The sequence below is a fragment of the Labrus mixtus genome, chromosome 11, assembly GCF_963584025.1.
Source record: "Labrus mixtus chromosome 11, fLabMix1.1, whole genome shotgun sequence".
Lineage (NCBI taxonomy): Eukaryota > Metazoa > Chordata > Actinopteri > Labriformes > Labridae > Labrus > Labrus mixtus.
The window spans coordinates 2917882-2936749 of NC_083622.1; the positions used below are offsets into that span (position 1 = coordinate 2917882).

The window sequence follows — 18868 nt, forward strand, 5'->3', positions numbered from 1 at the left end:
AGAATAACAAACACAGAGGAGAGCTGTGTTGGCAGGATGGTGTGGTGATCATTACCGGCTGCCATCATACCAGATTTTTAAAACTTTTTTTTTTATAATTCTAGCAAATATAAAACTATCAGCGACAAAAATAGAAGCCTGAGGCCCCCTGATATTAGTTAATTTCTTGTTTTTAGTTACCAAAAATAATTGCAGGCAAACTCCTGCAAGCTGTCTGAATTACACAAAAACATTAGCAATGTTACAAACCAAAACGTTGCCAATGTACTCTTTCATCTTAAAGGCGGGGTTGGTTAATTTTCTCCAGATACACTTTTTAAGATGTTGGTTGAAATTGTCTTTAGGTCCTGACAGAGATTAATAACTCGTGTTCTCTGAAAAAGAAACAAAGAAAATCCATCATCTGTAGCAGTTTGTAAGCCTGTAAAAACTTTGACCAATGTCTGCAACGAGGTAACAATCTGATGAACCAATCAGACGCCTCCCTGTCTCCCTGCTCGCTCTCTACCCCATGCGTTCACGAGCCCACACTCAAAGCATGAGCCGAGGTCCGCTTCTGGACCAATGGCGTCTGCATATGTAACAGGGAAGGCAGGCAACTGCTTGGGGCCCCCAGGCCAGTAGGGGGCCCCAAAGAAGCAGCCAAAAAATGTGCAAATTTTGCAATGACGGTAGGAAACCTCCATTAAGGGGTCCCATCTTACAGCACTCACTCTCGTTGCCCTGCTGATTGTTGGTTGGAGGGCCAATTGATCTTTGCCTAGGGAGCACAGCTCAAGCTTGCATCTCACTGGCTGCCCTTCATATCCTTCTGGACCCCCCCCAAAAAAAAAATCACACTCTCGGAGAGTCAGAGCAGAGAGAGGCTTAATTAAAAATGTTCGCTGCGTCATTGTTTTTATGATGGACGCTGTGGAGAGGAGTCGGGGAAGGGGCGTCTACCCTGTTCAAAATAAATAACATCCTTCAGCTGGTCACTGCTTTAACACTGTGCTGAAATGCTCGCTTGTTGTCTCGAAACATCACTGGTTGCTAAATGAATCCTCAAACGGGAGCTCCCTGGGTTACGGATCTGTTTGCTTCTTTGTGCATGTCTTTGAAAAAAAAAATGTAAATAGAAAAATACCTATCACACACCTAAACACTGACTCTGTCAAATCATGATCATCAAGACGCTCAAACATGGACGGAACAAATCGGCCGTCGTATTGCACTTCTTCCTCTGGTTCTCTAACGGTTCAGCTCGTTGGCCTTTGTTGGAAAGGAAGTCTTCCCTCTCACACTGATCACTGACGAGCTCTGATGTCCAATGTTTCAGAGGAAATTATAGAATATTAATACAGTGCAGAAGAAACGTTTCTTTCCTTTCTTGTGAATCATTGTGCGAGCTCTGAGGGGGTCCTCGGGCCACAGTTTGGGAACCCTTGATTTCCTCTCTGTCCGTCCGTTCCAGCAGGGGAGATAAAGCTTTAATGACCGTTGAACACATGATTGTTTCCTCCAGAGGTTTCCCTTCAGATAAAGAAAAATCTATGATCTCCTGACGTCTTATCCGAGGAACTCGTGGAACATCAAACATCTAAAACTCTACGACCTGCAGAACCAGCTGACCAGAGAGTCCTCCTCAGCTCTTCCAGTCCCAGGGGACACACAGGTCCCCGTCCTGCATGACGGAGAAGAAGTGGGACACACAGAGGTGGAGGCCCTGCAGGAGGGGGGACGGCTGCTCGGCGAGCCTCTGACAGCACGCGATCATCTGAGAGGAGGAGACGCTGGGCTCCTTGGACAGACTCCTCAGAGAGAGAGTGTGGAGACACAGCTTCAGCATGGACTCCTCCTCCGCCTGCAGCCTGCACACGGGAGGACAAACGGATACCAGACGCAGGAGTCAGAACGTTCACACGAGGTTAGAAAAGTACATTTATTGTTTCAGTCCGACTAAAACTTCACTTTGAATTATTATTTTTAATACTTTTTATTTGATAGTTTTGAAGAAAAACAACATAAACTGTCAGAATGAACATATATACATTTGTATATGGTTTGTATAAAAGATCTACATATAAGTGCATCATCTATACAGGCATGGATAAGTATTTCTGTTAGCTCATTCTACGACAGAAAAGAAGAGTAAAAGGAAGGGAAAAATAAAAATAAAAGAATAAAATAAAAAGAGCAAAAGAACAACAGAGCATAGAAAAAAAACCTTGACTTTTAAAATGCATGTAAACACTGGTTTGAATCTCTCCAGGTCGGACAAACACACCTAAAGATTTTGATTTCTATGCCAGGTGAAGCACTGTGTTCAACTGCTTTGTGTCTGAAGGGTTTTATATATATATATATACATATATATATATATATATATATATATATATATATATATATATACACACACGTGTTCTTCCTCAGAAACATTAGTTTTGTAATTTGGGGTCATTGAAGCCGTTTTTACATAATGCACTCTTGAAATGTTCTCGAGTATTTCAGGAAGACTGCCCCTGAAATTCTCCTGATCTGGTTGTTCACACATGCACCTCACAGTGGAGGACTATCCCTGTTGGAAGGCAAGACATGACGTAAAAAGAGTGATGCATAAGTGGTGGAAGAAGCAACAGAGTGCGCTATACGATGCTATAATGACAATGTATGCCATTATATAAATCAGGGGTCTCCAACCTTTCTTCATCTGAGAGCTACTTTGAAAAAAATGAAAGTGGCCAAGAGCTACTTGCATCAAATCGCTTGCATTTATTTACAGCTGATTTAAGCTACTGTTTGTACACATGTGGAATTGCAATAAGACAATGCTTATCAATAATCTTAAATTCACATCAATGTCCAAAAAAACATCACTTCTTCACACTTGTTTTCATGGGCCAAATATATGGATAGTGGGAAGAGATGCATTTACTGTCGTCAGATATATATATATATTTTTTTTAACACGGTCGGCGAGCTACTTAAAACCTACCTGTTGGAGACCCCTGATATAAATGCTATGAGTAGTTTGACAGAATCAAGATATCAACAGAAGAGCAGAGAACACAACAATGGAGTTTAATCACGTGCAAAGAGATCGCAACCGTCTCATGCATACAGTCGTGCACAGATCGCAGGGAATAAACGTCACCACCCCCTCCCACTCGCTCGAGGTGAATTCTCCTGATTATCTCACATCAGCTCACTCTGACTTAATGCAGAAAAAAATACAGAACCCTGGCAGAAGAAACTCCAGATAAAGTGAAAAATGAGACTTTGTTGACTCTCTCATCTACTTTTATCTCTCCAGAAAGAAGTGGTGTGTGTGTGTGTGTGTGTGTGTGTGTGTGTGTGTGTGTGACTCACTGTTTCCTGCGTTGTGTGCGTTGTCGAGCCTCGGGGGCGTGGCTCTGGAGGAAGACCTGCAGCTTTGGGGGGTCGCAGTTTGTCGGGATGAGGAAGTGTCCCATCTCATGAAGACTGGGCTTTGAACGGTCACTGTGATTAACACACAAAGTGATCATACTTAACACAACGTCGAGTGTGAGGCTGCATTAGTGAGACGCTTTGTGTGTGTGTGTGTGTGTGTGTGTGTCTGTGTGTGTGCGTACTTCTCCAGCTGCATGGTGAGGCCCTGCAGGCTGCGGGGGTGCAGGCGGAGGGGTCCCGTCAGCAGGCTCTTGTGGAAGGTGCTCAGGGTGCTGTAGTGGTCTGCGATAAACTGAACTGGTCCCAGTCTCTCCTTGTGGACCACTTGAGTCCCCCCTACGAGGAGGCTGATCCGCTCCTTCAGCCAGTCGGTCTGCTGCTGCAGGGCGCGGTAGCTGGGCAGCTGCTCAAACAGCTGAGGAGGAGGAGGAGGAGGAGTCAGAGAAATGTGAGGATATCAGACAACATGAGCAGGAGATGTGAAGCTCTGTCACCTTGGTCCACTGGTGATGGACATCCATGGTTCCTAACATGACGTGTCCAGAGGCGTTCATCCCTGACTGGTCGGCGAACATGACGTCGTGCCCTGGAGGAGGATAAAAGGAGAGTTCAACGTTTTACACATTTACAAACATTCTGTTTCTCCGATATCTGGCAATAAAAACACCTGAAAAAGCAGGTTGTTGTTGACAAGTGAGAGACAGTGTGAATGGATCAGTGTGCTCGGTGTGAGTGCAAACAGCTGTCTGTCCCCAGGCGACTCTGTTGTTGTTACCTTGCAGGTTTATCAGGGCCTCGGGGTTCTGCTGAGAAAGTCGGCTCAGACTCTGCAGCTGGCTGCACCTGTGAGCCACGCCCCAACTGCGCTGCCACCTGCAACATACAGCCTCATCATCATCATCCCAGATTGTTTCCGACAGGTGAGCTGACCCGCTGGTTCAGGCTCAGTAGTTGTGAGTTTACCTGATGTCAGAGAGGTGAAATCTGTGACACAGCTCCTCCTTCAGTCTGCTCAGCTCGTCTCTGCGAGGAAGACTGGCGCTGTACTTCTTCGTGGCCTCGGGCTCGTTTTTTCTCAGCCACAAGCTGGAGAGGTGAACATGACACCATGACGACATTACAGACCTGCAGTTTAATGTGTTATCTTTCAGTGTCAGTGGTTTTCATCATTACACTGGTTTTCAGCACAGCAGCTCACATGCTGCTCAGCTCAGAAATTGGAAATAGATAGTTTGATCATACTTCCCCTTTTACACACTCTACAATTAAAGGGTCGTCTTATGCAAACATGTCCCAAGCTTGTGCACTAGAAGGTATGATGGTAAATATTAAGAATATTTTAATAACCAAAAACAGCTGTTACATCACTCCCTCCAAAGCAACCAGACTCCATTGACAAAACCAGTCATTTTACCTCAGAGAAAACAGGAGATACTGATCCACTGCTGCCTCAATCGATCAGTTTGTTTGTGTCATTTTTTACTTTGGTCTTTATAATAGTAAGTTCACATCCAACACAATAATCGTTAAACACACAAATAAACTAATCGATGGAGGCAGCAGTACATCAGTAACTGCTATGTTTTGTGACGTTAAATTCATGTTTTTGCCAACGGAGTCTGGTGGCTGGAGTGATGCAACATGAAGTCATAAAGTCTAATCAAAACAATCTTTTTATTCTCATTTTGCAAATCAGTTCACAAATATGTCCCCATAGTCTATACTCTATATAGTATATCTAAAAACAGTGAAAATAACAACAACAACAACACAGTCTACCTCTGCAAGTCCTTCAAGGTTTGAACCCGGTTGGCAACATGTTCAAACCTGGCTCAGGTTTAAACATACTGTATATGATTCCTCACTTTAAGGTCTACATTTTGCAGTGAGTGTCGGCGGTGTTACCGAGGCTCTGTCTGACTTTATTTTAAATTTAGACACGATACCAAGATACCCGTTAGGATCCACTGAAACAAAAACAGAAGTTCTTGACACCAAATTTTTGGTAATTTCTCATTTTTAACGACCCAAAAAGTATTGATATATTTTGATAACCTTATTAGAAAGACTGTTGTATGGGACAGATGGCCTAGCGGTTAGATCACGTCCCATGTACAGAGGATCCAGTCCTTCAAGGGGACGGCCCCAGGTTCTGACCTGTGGCTCCTTTCCTGAATGCCATTCCCCACTCTCTCTCTCTCTCTCCCTGGTTTCCTACTCTATCCACTGTCCTATCAAGTAAAGGCCAAAATCCCCTTCACACTGTCTTTTAATGAGTATCAGAAATATTAACCGTGTTTCTGTGGTTTTGAGGCACTGACAGATTATTATGAAAAGGTTTAAAACCTGACTCTGACCTGAGTGTGGGCTCCACCCTGCGGGCCTGCTGCAGCTCCTGCTCCGGGTCCCTGAAGCCGGTGAAGCTGTAGTAGCTCTTGTCCCATCTGATGGGTCTGTAGAAAGGCACACCCGCCACAGGCGCCCCTTTAGACGTCTGTGAACCTCCCTTCAGTCCCTTCATGTGCTCCACGGGCAGACTGCAGGACTTCAACACGTTCACCACCGTGCTCAACACGTCGCTGGTCTGCAGGGTGAAACTGACCGAGCGGAACCCTGAGGACACAGGAGGGAGGGACGGTTAGATCCCTAAAGACAGATCTCAGAAACATTACAGACAGATACTTTGAATGAATCTGTAAACCTGCGGGGAGGAGGTCGGGCTGCTCGTCCTTGCTGTCCCCTGTGTCCCTGACGTAAAATGTGAGCTTCATGGGCTGAAGGGAGCGAGAGCCGGGCTTCTGCAGGTTGTCAAGGTAACCATTTAACCTCTTTAATGAATTCTCATTCACTTCCTGTAAAACAAAACGTTGAAGTGGGTGGTTTATACCTCCTGGAAAACCTCTGCATGCGTCAGTGTAGTCTTGTTGACTCACAGCACATGTGTCAGGGATTCTACACATTAAACTTTTTAAAACTCTTTACTTCTCAGGACTAGAGTTCTCGACTTCTGTTGATCCTTTAGACCATTTCTAATATCAGCATCTACACGTTACATTATGACGATTTAATCCCTAAAAAAACCAACCAGACTCGAGATCTTGGATTATTCTCCGACTGCTACGTTTATTTATATTATCATCCTTCAGTTTATAAAATATGAACAATTTTAAGGAGCAAAACGACACCTAGTGTTTAAAATTGGTACTGCATTCCAAATTCAAAATATCAGAGAGCTGCCCCCCCCCCCTCCCTCTCCTCTGTAGAGTAGATGCTCACACAGGTTGCCATGCAATCGTTAAGAAAACAGAACAGAGGCACAAAATAAGTTTTTTCATTTTCTCTTTTATATTTATTCCGAGTCGTGCTAAATATCAGAGTCCATCATTTCCACTCTGTGTTGAAACACCGTGTCAGTCTAAAGTTTGGAGACGTACCCGTTCTCTGGGATGTTGACCGAAGAAGTCCGGGTGGACGGCGAAATAAAACGGTCTGAGAGCGTTGACAGCTTCTGCTCCTGACAGAGATCTGTGAGGGACGAAATGTGCAGCTACATGTTTCCTCTTCAGCCTGCAAAGAAAAAAAAAAGATATGAGGAAGTGAAGCGATAGTTCTTTGTAATCAAGTCGGGTGATGAAGAAGAATAGGCGCATCAGTCAGTGGTAGTGAGGAGTTATTGTCACATTTACAATAAACTGTGGAGTAAATCTGGATTATTGTCAAATCTATGACTTGTGTTTTAAATCTGTGTGATATAAAGCTTTGATTCCAAACTCTGAGAGGAGTATTTGATTGTTATTTTATCTTTTGTGCATGAACTACAGTATCACAATAAGCTATTCTATGCTACTGACACTTCACCCTGCTTCAGAGTGATTTTTTTATCCCTGTTTTTGTAACCTCATTTTCTGAGTTTTTGCACCTTTAATATTCTCATCTGTGTTGAGTAATGTAACGGTCATAGCTCTTAGTTTTCTAAGGTTCCTCATATATAATGTGCACCTGATACAAACATGGTGAAACATCTGTGACTGTAAAGTTATCAAATAATAGACACAGTCACAAGTGTGTCCAGCACTTTCACATCCAACAATCGACCGATAGGAAGACTTTTGGTACAGATCAGGGTCGTCACAGGACCAGAATCGTTTTACTTTGATATGATTCTAGTTAAAATTTGAATGATATGGATACCTTTTGAGATATCACAACAACAAAAACAGAAGTCCTAGACACCCACGATTGTTTTTAATTACCAAAAATAGTAAGCTAAGTCCTGCACACTGTCTAAATGTGCAGGAGTTTGTTTGCAATGTTTTGATTGATACTATCAGTCATGAGCAGATTCTTCTCCACAATATCTCCAGCATACACTTGTTTGGCTGAGATCTATTTTTGAAATGATGCAAGAGGATCTAAAGAACCCTCTCCACAGGTTTGCAATAATCACTTTATGAATTTCTGAGGAATTATTTACCCAGACATCCTCACTGATTTCTAATTAAGCTCCCCATCTGATCTTGATGGGTTAAATCCTTACATAACTTTTAAAATGTTTACACTCCTGGCAAAACTTAATAAATAATACAAATGTTAGATTTCTCCATCTGTTATATCCCATATCCAGTTTAAGAGGTTTGTGTGTTAGACATACTTGATCACTGAGAGTCACTTTGGACCACCTCCCAAGGGACTCTTCAATTGTTTTATCCTGAGTTAATGAAATGTTTGCAAGAGGAACATGAATACAGTGGGATTTCTCAACATTAAGCCACCTTGTATCCATATGGTCAGATTCCGACCAACAGAACCTGAGATGAGCGAGTTCCCATCCTCCTTATTGTTTTTAACAAGTGAACGCCTGTCTTGGCGAATAAACCTTGAAAAAGTCAGATTTAAAGTTGTAAACATGTTTGTTTTTTGGTGGTATGAGAGGCAGCGTTTGAGAAAGAAATAACAGAATAGGCAGCGCATTCATCTTGATACTCTCTGTTCTGCCTGAGAGTGAAGCGGAGCGTCCTTATTTGAACTTTCCGGATAAGGTTTTTTACCTGTAAGTAGATTTGGTTTACAGTGAGGTGTCGTCCTCTTTTTACACACAGTCACCTCAATACTGAGATAAAAACAAAGATAAATAAAAACAAGAATATACCACCAGTCACTTGAGTAGATTTATAGACCAGTCATTTTATTTCTAATCATCCAAGTTAAGTGTGTTTGAACTTCAGTACAATGTTCTTGTTCTCTTTCCACACCTGCTGATGTATAATAAAGCTTGTGAGAGCAGTGATACCTGATGGTGTATAATAAATCTTGTGAGAGCAGTGATACCTGATGGTGTATAATAAATCTTCTAAGAGCAGTGATACCTGATGGTGTATAATAAAGCTTGTGAGAGCAGTGATACCTGATGGTGTATAATAAAGCTTGTGAGAGCAGTGATACCTGATGGTGTATAATAAATCTTCTAAGAGCAGTGATACCTGATGGTGTATAATAAAGCTTCTAAGAGCAGTGATACCTGATGATGTATAATAAAGCTTGTGAGAGCAGTGATACCTGATGGTGTATAATAAAGCTTGTGAGAGCAGTGATACCTGATGGTGTATAATAAATCTTGTGAGAGCAGTGATACCTGATGGTGTATAATAAAGCTTGTGAGAGCAGTGATACCTGATGGTGTATAATAAATCTTGTGAGAGCAGTGATACCTGATGGTGTATAATAAATCTTCTAAGAGCAGTGATACCTGATGGTGTATAATAAAGCTTGTGAGAGCAGTGATACCTGATGGTGTAAAATAAAGCTTGTGATAGCAGTGATACCTGATGGTGTATAATAAAGCTTCTAAGAGCAGTGATACCTGATGGTGTATAATAAAGCTTGTGATAGCAGTGATACCTGATGGTGTATAATAAAGCTTGTGATAGCAGTGATACCTGATGGTGTATAATAAAGCTTGTGAGAGCAGTGATACCTGATGGTGTATAATAAAGCTTCTAAGAGCAGTGATACCTGATGGTGTATAATAAATCTTGTGAGAGCAGTGATACCTGATGGTGTATAATAAATCTTCTAAGAGCAGTGATACCTGATGGTGTATAATAAAGCTTGTGAGAGCAGTGATACCTGATGGTGTAAAATAAAGCTTGTGATAGCAGTGATACCTGATGGTGTATAATAAAGCTTCTAAGAGCAGTGATACCTGATGGTGTATAATAAAGCTTGTGATAGCAGTGATACCTGATGGTGTATAATAAAGCTTGTGATAGCAGTGATACCTGATGGTGTATAATAAAGCTTGTGAGAGCAGTGATACCTGATGGTGTATAATAAAGCTTGTGATAGCAGTGATACCTGATGGTGTATAATAAAGCTTGTGATAGCAGTGATACCTGATGGTGTATAATAAAGCTTGTGAGAGCAGTGATACCTGATGGTGTATAATAAAGCTTGTGAGAGCAGTGATACCTGATGGTGTATAATAAAGCTTGTGAGAGCAGTGATACCTGATGGTGTATAATAAAGCTTGTGAGAGCAGTGATACCTGATGGTGTATAATAAAGCTTGTGAGAGCAGTGATACCTGATGGTGTATAATAAAGCTTGTGAGAGCAGTGATACCTGATGGTGTATAATAAAGCTTGTGATAGCAGTGATACCTGATGGTGTATAATAAAGCTTGTGATAGCAGTGATACCTGATGGTGTGTCTCAGGAGACAGTTCACAGACATTTCTGCTGCAGATTGTCATCAGAGGAGATTTAAATCATGAACTGGTCCATCAGCAGATCTGAGACATAAAAACACAAATTTAAAACAAACTGTTAACATAAATCTGTCAGCAGAAGATTTATTCAGTTTTTATTAAGCTTACTTCAAACTAACTCAAAAATAACTTAAGAAGGTTTATTATTGAAGCATGTCGTAACTTAGCTTCGTTTGCTAACTTGTGTGACTTCTACTCAATGACAACAACAAACATGGCTCCCGTTAGCTCCTGCAGCTAGCATCACAGTGTTAGCATTTTATATATTATATATCCAGAGTTCGTAACACGTTAAAGGTGAGTGTGTTGATTGATTTGAGCACTGACAGCAGACATACAGGTGACTGTCTGACCTCAACACAACTGATAGCTTAGCTGTTTACCTTTCCCTGCTTCTTCTTCTTCTTCTTCTGTGGTGGTTAATCGCGGCAAACAGCTCTGAGGCGCACTATCGCCACCTGCTGGAGGGGCCTGCGACGTTACATTTTTCATGATTTTGAAGCTTAATTTTATAAACTTATAAGTTTTTTTCGTTGATGAAATTTGGCCTGGTGGTTAATAATACATTCTTCTTTTGTATAAAAAACTAAAAAACATATACATTTTTTTGGTTTACAGGGACTTTACGCCAAGGCAAAGCAAGTGTAAAGTGCTTTACCCAAGACATGAAGTATAATGACAAAGGAAAGAAACAACCCATTAAAACCCCAAAGAAGATAAGAATAAAGATTAAAAAGAAAACCCAGATAAAACATATAGGCCTAAGCTTAAATATTATGGCCGCATATATGGAAGCCCATTTCCGCCAGTTAAAAAAATAAAAATGAAAACTTGGCTTTGTTGAAATTATGAGATAATAAAGTCAGAATTATGACATAATAATAATAATAAATGACTTATTATCTCATAATTTCGACTTTCTATCTCATAATTTCGATTTTTTATCTCATAATTTCGGAAATGGGCTTCCATACATATAACTTATGGTGCAGTGTAAAAATTACAACGTTAATGCCGTTATTTTAATCACTATTTTTTACTATAACACTGCACTGTAACTTTTACTCTTTTTTTTAACTGCTGTCATATATTTTGGTTTATTTTTTTAGCTGTTTTCTTAATGTTCTTTTAGGGTTTAATGGCTTTCTTTCTTTCTTTTTCATCATGTCTTGATGTCTGGTGTAAAGCACTTTTAATCGCCTTGTTGCTGAATTGTGCTAAATAAACTTTATTAAATTATGTTGATGAATTTCTTTTAAAGGCAGGTGCATGTAAAACGGTGAGTCCTCCACTTTGATATAGAAATGACAGAAAGTTACAGTCAGTATTCTGCTGTTAAATGTAAAATAAGCAGATAGATGTAGTACAAACGATGAATTTAAATTTGAGTCAGAATCCATACTGACCTTCTGACATCTTCACACCAGACCAATCAATGCAGAGATATGAGCAACACGAGGAGATACAGGAATACACTTCAAAATCATCCCGATGATAAGTCTGTGAAGTTCATTTATTTATTTATTCTTGAAAAGATATTCAACACATGAACTCACTTTACAAGCAGATTTTTTGCATCTATTTAAACAGTTAGCAATGATAAACATGAACACAAGATGATCCACTCGGAAAATGAGATCAGCGTAATGTAGCATCAGTTTGAATCCCATCATGAAGATCTTTGACTCTTAGAACCACATGTGAACTTGTAAAGTCTGTTTACATGTGTTAGTCCTTTTTGATATCACTACTTGGACCTTCAACCATATAAAGCCATGTTTCCACCAAGCGGTCTGGTTCAGTTTGGTTTGGTACGGTACACAGTTAAAGGCGTTCCACAGTCAAAAGTTGGGAAGGGTTACCAAAATAGCTGATAATATCGGCCTACTTTTTTGGCACCCTTCTGTTGGGGTGTCAAGCGTACCGATCAGACCCTGAAGGGTGGAGCTAGACACACTGCAATCAGTTGGTTGGTCGAAAGAATCTTCACTTCCTGTGCGACAGCTAATAAAGGACAAACACAAAACACAGCATGTTTAAATATGACGCAGATTTGGAGAGAGTAATTTCAAGGCTGATTTTGTTTTTTGCTTCAGAGTTGAAGACTTTCCTAGGAATCATTAATCGTTGTTAACTGTGTCACATTCTTCTTCTTCGTTGGATTATTTTTTTGGCGGTCTACACTTTGTCACTCCGCTGTGATTTAGTGATGTGTAAGGGAACGCTTGGAGGTGAAAATGCAAGCAAGATCAGGACTGAACCAAACCGGACCGCTTGGTGGAAACAGGGCTTTTTTAAACATTTTATATCCCTAAACATACAGGACATACATACAGGATTAAAGTGTGATTAAATACAAGAATATTACTAAACACTGACCGATGGATCTACAGGTAAAGACATGTTACTCAGAAAGAACTGAAGCTGCCAACCTGAAGAAAAGTGAGTCACAATTCATCCACATCATAAGTTTTATGAAGTCTCTTAGAATATAATAAACACCAGTTTGTTAAGATACTATAATAAGCACTCAAGGTTTAACAGGTGAACACTAAAGATGCTCTCTGATGACATCAGTCCTAGTTCTGTGTGGTGTGCATGTAAAAAGTTTAAGAAAGAAACGTTTGTTTACTGCAGGTGGGTTTAGATAATGGGATCACACATCCTCAAAAATCCCCTTTTTTCAGGGGGGTAGTGACCTCTCAGATTGGAGCGAGGATCTCTGATGAACACATCAGGTTTTCTGTCTAGACAGGTGCAGGAAAAACGTCTAAAACACCTGAGAATCCTCGTCTACAGCTCCTTACAAAACCTCCTCTCATAACTGGTAAAATAGCTCTTTAGGAAATGAGACAACCTGCTAGCTGGTGGCTGGTATCGCTTTATGGATCAGAGTCAGGAGGATGGAGGAGACGAGGAGATGAGGAGGGAGGAAACAGAGGAATGAGAGTTGGCAGACGACGTCCCGATACGATAAAGCAAAAGGTAAAACCAGTTCAACTTCTTCACCTGATGACTGAACTGCTTCTACCAGATCCTATCTATAAGAATCTTAAACTGCATTCAAGACGAGATCCTTTAACATAAATCAGAAAACACACACACACACACACACACACACACACACACACACACACACACACACACACACACACACACACACACACACACACACACACACACACACACACACACACACACACACACACACACACACACACACACACACACACACACACACACACACACACACACACACACACACACACACACACACACACACACACACACACACACACACACACACACACACACACACACACACACACACACACACACACACACACACACGTTCTTTGTAAAACCTTTTAACAGGAACTTTTCACCACACAGCAGATCGTGTCTCTTCAAAGCAGGACTTTAAACAAACAGTGACATTTGAAGAGCTGTGAGCGTCCCTGTTTGAACACTGAAGGACAGAATCACAGTTCTTCTCGGCAGTTTGAAGAGAAATCTCTCAGCTACAAACCCGATATGTTCGACGCGTACGCTGATGTTCTGAAAGGCATTGATTACAGACGGCAGGTTTGATAACGCAGGTCCACTCAAGACACCCTAAATCTGTTAAAAAGGCCATTTTTATTAACTACATGTGCACTGAAGGATATAGTGTTAGCATCTTTATAAACACAGTTATTAATAATGACTGCATGTTTACCTGAGAGTCAGTGAAAACATGAATACAAACCTGCTAAGTTGAAAAATTATGATACTTGATAGATTTCAGTTTTTAGTGATTGATAGTATCAAAAAGTAACAAATCTTTAAAGGTCACATATTAAACTTATTTATATAAGTTATTTAAATAAGTCTCAGAGCTCCTCAAAACATGTGTGTATAGTTTCTTGTTCTAAATCCACTCTGATCCTGTATTTGATCATGTCTATAAACCCCTCTATTTCAGCCCTGCTCAGAGCAGGCTGTTTCTGTGTCTGTACCTTTAAATATGTAAATGAGCTGTGTCTGACCACGCCCCTCTCTGGAAGGTGCTTGGGTGTACTCGGTGCTTTCTCGCTCCATGTCCTATTGTTTACGGTGAGAAGGCAGACTCAGAGGGCAGAACAAACACCTAGCTGTGGGAGTGTCACCCACCTGGGGGAGGGGCTACTGCCCTTTGTGATGTCATGAAGGGAACATCGCCAAACGGCCTGTTTGAGCACACATTTTCTGAAAAGTGGAGCAGGGAAAAGACGGAGAGGATGGACTTTTCTCATCATTGGGAAGTTTGTAGAAAGAATAGAGACACATATTAGAGTTAGAGAAAACATTTAGCATAATATGTGACCTTTAAGAAAACTTCAGATTATAATTAAGATTTTTAAAACAAGAGCTGCCACGAGTGAAAAAGAGAGAAAGCAGCTGAGGTTCATTAAGATTTACTGCTCATCTCAACTGGATTATCAGTGCCATTTGACAAGGATTAATGTAAAACCAGTCTAAACCCTATATTTTGGGAACAAATGTAAACACTGTCTGTATTGCACTAATACATTGGCAATGTCTTAGTGCCATTTAGACAGTTGGCAGAAGGTCGCCTGCAGTTTTTGATCATTAAAAACATGAATATACCCAAAATTGGTTACCTATGAATTAAATTTTAGTATATAAAAAAAAAGGATTGCTATCCCATGTGCCATGTTTACTAGAAGCAAAAAGAGGATTATCATTGTGGTATCACAACAACTCTGGTTAGGTTATGAAATAGTGAAACTCAAAAGTAAATGTCTTTATCTGCAGAGAATATCGCGTCTGCACACTGCTGTTAAAGTCCATCAGTTTGACACAGTCAGGCTGGTTATGGCTGTGAGTTTCAGTTGCTCTTCTGTCTGTTGATATATAAACAAACTGATGAATCTGTAACTGCAGGATAAGACCGTGCTGTGACGGACAAAACCTTCTTACATGACTTGTAAGACAGGCTGCTGACAGTGAAGATAAAGAGGGAAAATTTCCAAAAAATAAAGTTAAAAGATCAACTTTTCAGAGATAGAAGGACTCAACATTTTGAAGGTCAGATCATGATCTCAGTCAGGTGTGAAGACGGCACACCTTTAGTTAATATCAGAGACCCAGCTGACCCAACGTCTTAAAAACAGACCTCTCCAATGTGTGGAATTTAAAACTTCAAGTTACACTGGTGCATGAATCAGCACCCCCCCCCCCCCCCCTCTCTGTGGGTCCGAGGTGTCACATGTGCTCCGGGTGGCTCTGCAGGCAGGAGATCATCTCTTGGACCGGCCTCCCCTCGAAACAGATCTGATAGACGGCTGTGAAGAGAGGGAACCTGCACAGAGGAACGCACACAGTCAGACAACGAGGAGGAGGACGAGGAGGACGAGACATTAGAGGCAGGATGAAGCATGTCTGAGTAATCCTTATCCATCAAAGCCCCGCCCACTTTAAAAGCTTTAAAAATACATGTGAATCAATATAATAAAATCATTTTCAGAGTGATGTGTGGCTGGTCAAACAGTTAGTCATTCACTCGTCTGCATCCCTTCTATTTGGAGACTCACAGAGATGTCTAAATCAGGATCTGATTCTGATACCGTGTTTTATTAATCACTTCTTTGTGTTTCTTTGTCAAATTGGCAATGTCTCTGGCTCCCGATTCCCACATATTTCTGCAGCGCCACGGTTTTGCTCCGTCGGACGGCGCGCCCCCCCCCCTGCCCCACTGGATCCATTTTTGGAACGTGAGCGCAGCTGTACACACATCACAGGAGAACTACGAGATCACGCGGGAATAAAGAGAAAAATGTGCTTTGTCTTCCTGACGATGATTTGTTATTTGTTCGGTGCATATTACGACGTAATGTTGATAAAATACGATCAGCAGTCCGTGTGTGGTGTTTTATTTTGAAATTGACCGGATGCTCTGTGCGTTTCCTGTTCTGACTTCCTGTCCGGGGTTGTCATATTCTGTCTTTGAGCAGAGCGTAGTGGCACTGACGGACCGCAGCGTGCACAGAGTGAGTGGAAATCGGAGGTTAGTAGTCCCGCCCCCCTGTCCTACAAACTGATCTTTCCTGTAATCCTCCTGCAGACACTAACTTTCACATTTGACCATGAAAACAAATCAGAGTTGGCGTCTTCTATTCAATAAAAAAACCTCGTCTCTGAATCAGCAGTCAGGTGTACGAGCTCGTAGGGCTGCATGAGAGTATCGTAGCGTTCTGCTGTAATTATCAAAAATGATTCCCATGGTATGAAAAGACTGCAGTAAGACAGAGATGAAGACAGAGTGTAGTTCTCTCACTTTTCCACCAGGCCCTTCTGTTTGAGGATGTGGTAAACCTCGGCTGAGGTGGCCGGACCCTGCAGCTTCTGACCGTTCAGCATCTCGTTCTCCAGCTGCTCGATGCTCTGAGCGCAGCACAGACGGACGGACGGAGAAACGTAAAAAAAAAACGGTTTATTAGAGAGGAGTTTTATTTATGAATGATGCCTTTAAAGTTTCAAGAGTCAGAGTGGAAACAGTTCTCACCTTCCCCGTTTTCGAAAAGGCCTCGGCCACTCGTCGGTTTCTGCCGCCGTAACACGTGGTGATGAGGTCGGCCACGCCGCAGCTCTCCAGGAAGGTCGCCGTGGAGACGGAGCCGTTCTTGGAGAAGAGTTTGGCGAAGGCGATCATCTCCATCAGTCCCAGGCGGATCACCGCCGCCTTGGTGTTGTCCCCGCACTTCAGCCCGTCGCAGAAACCGGCTCCGACTGCCACGATGTTCTGACAGAAACGGTGAGGACAAACCGTCACATCGAGAATATAATATCGACATTACAATATACTGAGAGGGGGGGATTAAGTTTTTCTCCAAAAAGGCAAAAACAGGTAGCACTACTATTAGCTTATAAATTAATTTGCATACACCTTGTTTCCCTCGTCCAAACAGGTTCATCTCTTGCTCCAGAAAACCAAGATAGTGAAGAACAGAGATACTGATCCAGTGATCTATGTCCACTTTGAAATACAGGATATGATCAAAAAGACAGAGCCCCCTCCATGACATGATTTCGCTCGTTCAGAACGCTGCAGCTCGTCTTTTAACCAGCGAATGGAAACATGAGCTTCTCTTCACTCGCTCCCTGTGTGTGAGGATTGATTTTAAGATTCTATTACTGACATACCGAGAAACTCCTACTTATGTGTCTGACCTTTTAAAACCACATCTTCTGACAAGGACACTCAGATGATCCTCTGACTAAATGCTTCTGGCTGCCCTAAGGTCTCAGCTGTAGCTCAGGGGAGACTAAGTATTCTCAGTCCCATCTCCAAAAGAACTCTGAACGCTCTGTGTCCACATGTTCGGCTCTCCCACACACTGCCTGTTTTTAAATTATACCTTTTTATACCTCGGCTTTTTGGAGGCCACCTCAGTTTTAAAAGAGCAATATGTAACTCGGACACCTAGCGTTTAAAACGGGTACTGCAGTCCAAATTTAAAACATCATAGAGAGCTGTCTCCCCCCCCCCCCCCCCCCTCCTCTTTAGAGTGGATGCTCACTCAGGTCACCATGTGGTGGACTCTGAAGCTTCAGTGTTTATCCAGCTCTGCATCGGTCTGTAAACCTTTCTGCGTTCTAACCTCTCTCCATTTTTCAAAAAGCATCTCCAATATTGTGTGCACAGCCCATGCACAGAGTCTGTAGTCTCACCCGGTTCAGATGTCATTCCACTCTCTCTCTCTCTCTATCCCGTCCTTCCTCTACAATAAAGGCATAAAAAAAGCCCCCAAATTAATCTGAATTTTTGGTTTTTACTCCTCTCATGCTCTGATAACAAACAACCCTCATTGACGTATACTACACACATAGTGCTGTTAGTTTCCTTGGCTTCATGTGTGTGTGTGTGTGTGTGTGTGTGTGTCTGTGTGTGTTTGTAGTAGTGTGTGTACCTTCAGAGCTCCACACAGCTCCACTGTGTCTGCATCGTCCACCACAGTGATCCTGAAGTTCGGAGTCTGCAGCAGCTCTTTGAACAGCAGCCCGTTCTCCAGCACCCTGCTGCCTGCACAAACACACGACATCATGATTTTATACTTTATTACATTATTGTTAAATGTTGTTTTTTGAATATTTGTACAGCTGTTTATGACACGACATGTCCTGTCTGCCCATAAGAATCTAACTGACTCAGACAGAAATCATTTACAGATGAGATGATGTTTTAAAGTTTCTTCACCAAACCCCTAAAATAACTCTGCAGTACTTCCTGGTGGGGGAGGAGCCTGACGCCGCACACCATGTTACTGTGCATGTGTTGTTCGATCTCGTTGGCTCTCATTGGGTTGTCTCGTCATCTTCTTTCTTTGTTTTTAAAGATTGTTTTGTTTTTTGTGTGAAAATGTGTGCTTTGGAGATTTTCCCTTCATGACATCACAAAGGGCAGTAGCCCCTCCCCCAGGTGGGTGACACTCCCACAGCTAGGTGTTTGTTCTGCCCTCTGAGTCTGCCTTCTCACCGTAAACAATAGGACATGGAGCAAGAAAGACCGAGTACACCCAAGCCCTTCCAGAGAGGGGGCGTGGTCAGACACAGCTCATTTACATATTTAAAGGTACAGACACAGAAACAGCCTGTTCTGAGCAGGGCTGAAATAGAGGGGTTTATAGACATGATCAAATACAGGATCAGA

General features: G+C 41.9%; 2 protein-coding genes and 1 long non-coding RNA gene across 3 annotated transcripts in view; 1 reads left to right on the forward strand and 2 right to left on the reverse strand.

The window, feature by feature from the left end:
• Nucleotides 1-163: 163 nt before the first annotated feature.
• The window catches only part of LOC132983361 (uncharacterized), a 72594-nt gene continuing 53889 nt past the window's right edge, over nt 164-18868 (forward strand). The window contains exon 1 of the long non-coding RNA XR_009674834.1: nt 164-344. This is a non-coding gene — a long non-coding RNA (uncharacterized LOC132983361). The remainder of the gene's footprint in view (nt 345-18868) is intronic.
• On the reverse strand, nt 1121-10568 carry tcaim (T cell activation inhibitor, mitochondrial). The gene is made up of 10 exons (XM_061049603.1): nt 10108-10568; nt 6846-6978; nt 6113-6263; nt 5769-6024; nt 4375-4497; nt 4187-4284; nt 3906-3997; nt 3594-3826; nt 3349-3480; nt 1121-1850 (listed from the first exon to the last, which is right to left on the reverse strand). Exons 1-10 carry the CDS (start codon nt 10140-10142, stop codon nt 1625-1627), a joined length of 1479 nt encoding a protein of 492 aa, XP_060905586.1. The 5' UTR covers nt 10143-10568; the 3' UTR covers nt 1121-1624.
• Nucleotides 12636-18868, reverse strand: part of gpd1l (glycerol-3-phosphate dehydrogenase 1 like) — an 11522-nt gene continuing 5289 nt past the window's right edge. The window contains exons 5-8 of the mRNA XM_061049605.1: nt 18129-18241; nt 16724-16960; nt 16496-16602; nt 12636-15520 (exon numbers count right to left, since the gene is read on the reverse strand). Of these exons, the coding sequence (XP_060905588.1) occupies nt 15424-15520; nt 16496-16602; nt 16724-16960; nt 18129-18241 (554 nt within the window). The 3' untranslated portion in view covers nt 12636-15423. The remainder of the gene's footprint in view (nt 15521-16495; nt 16603-16723; nt 16961-18128; nt 18242-18868) is intronic.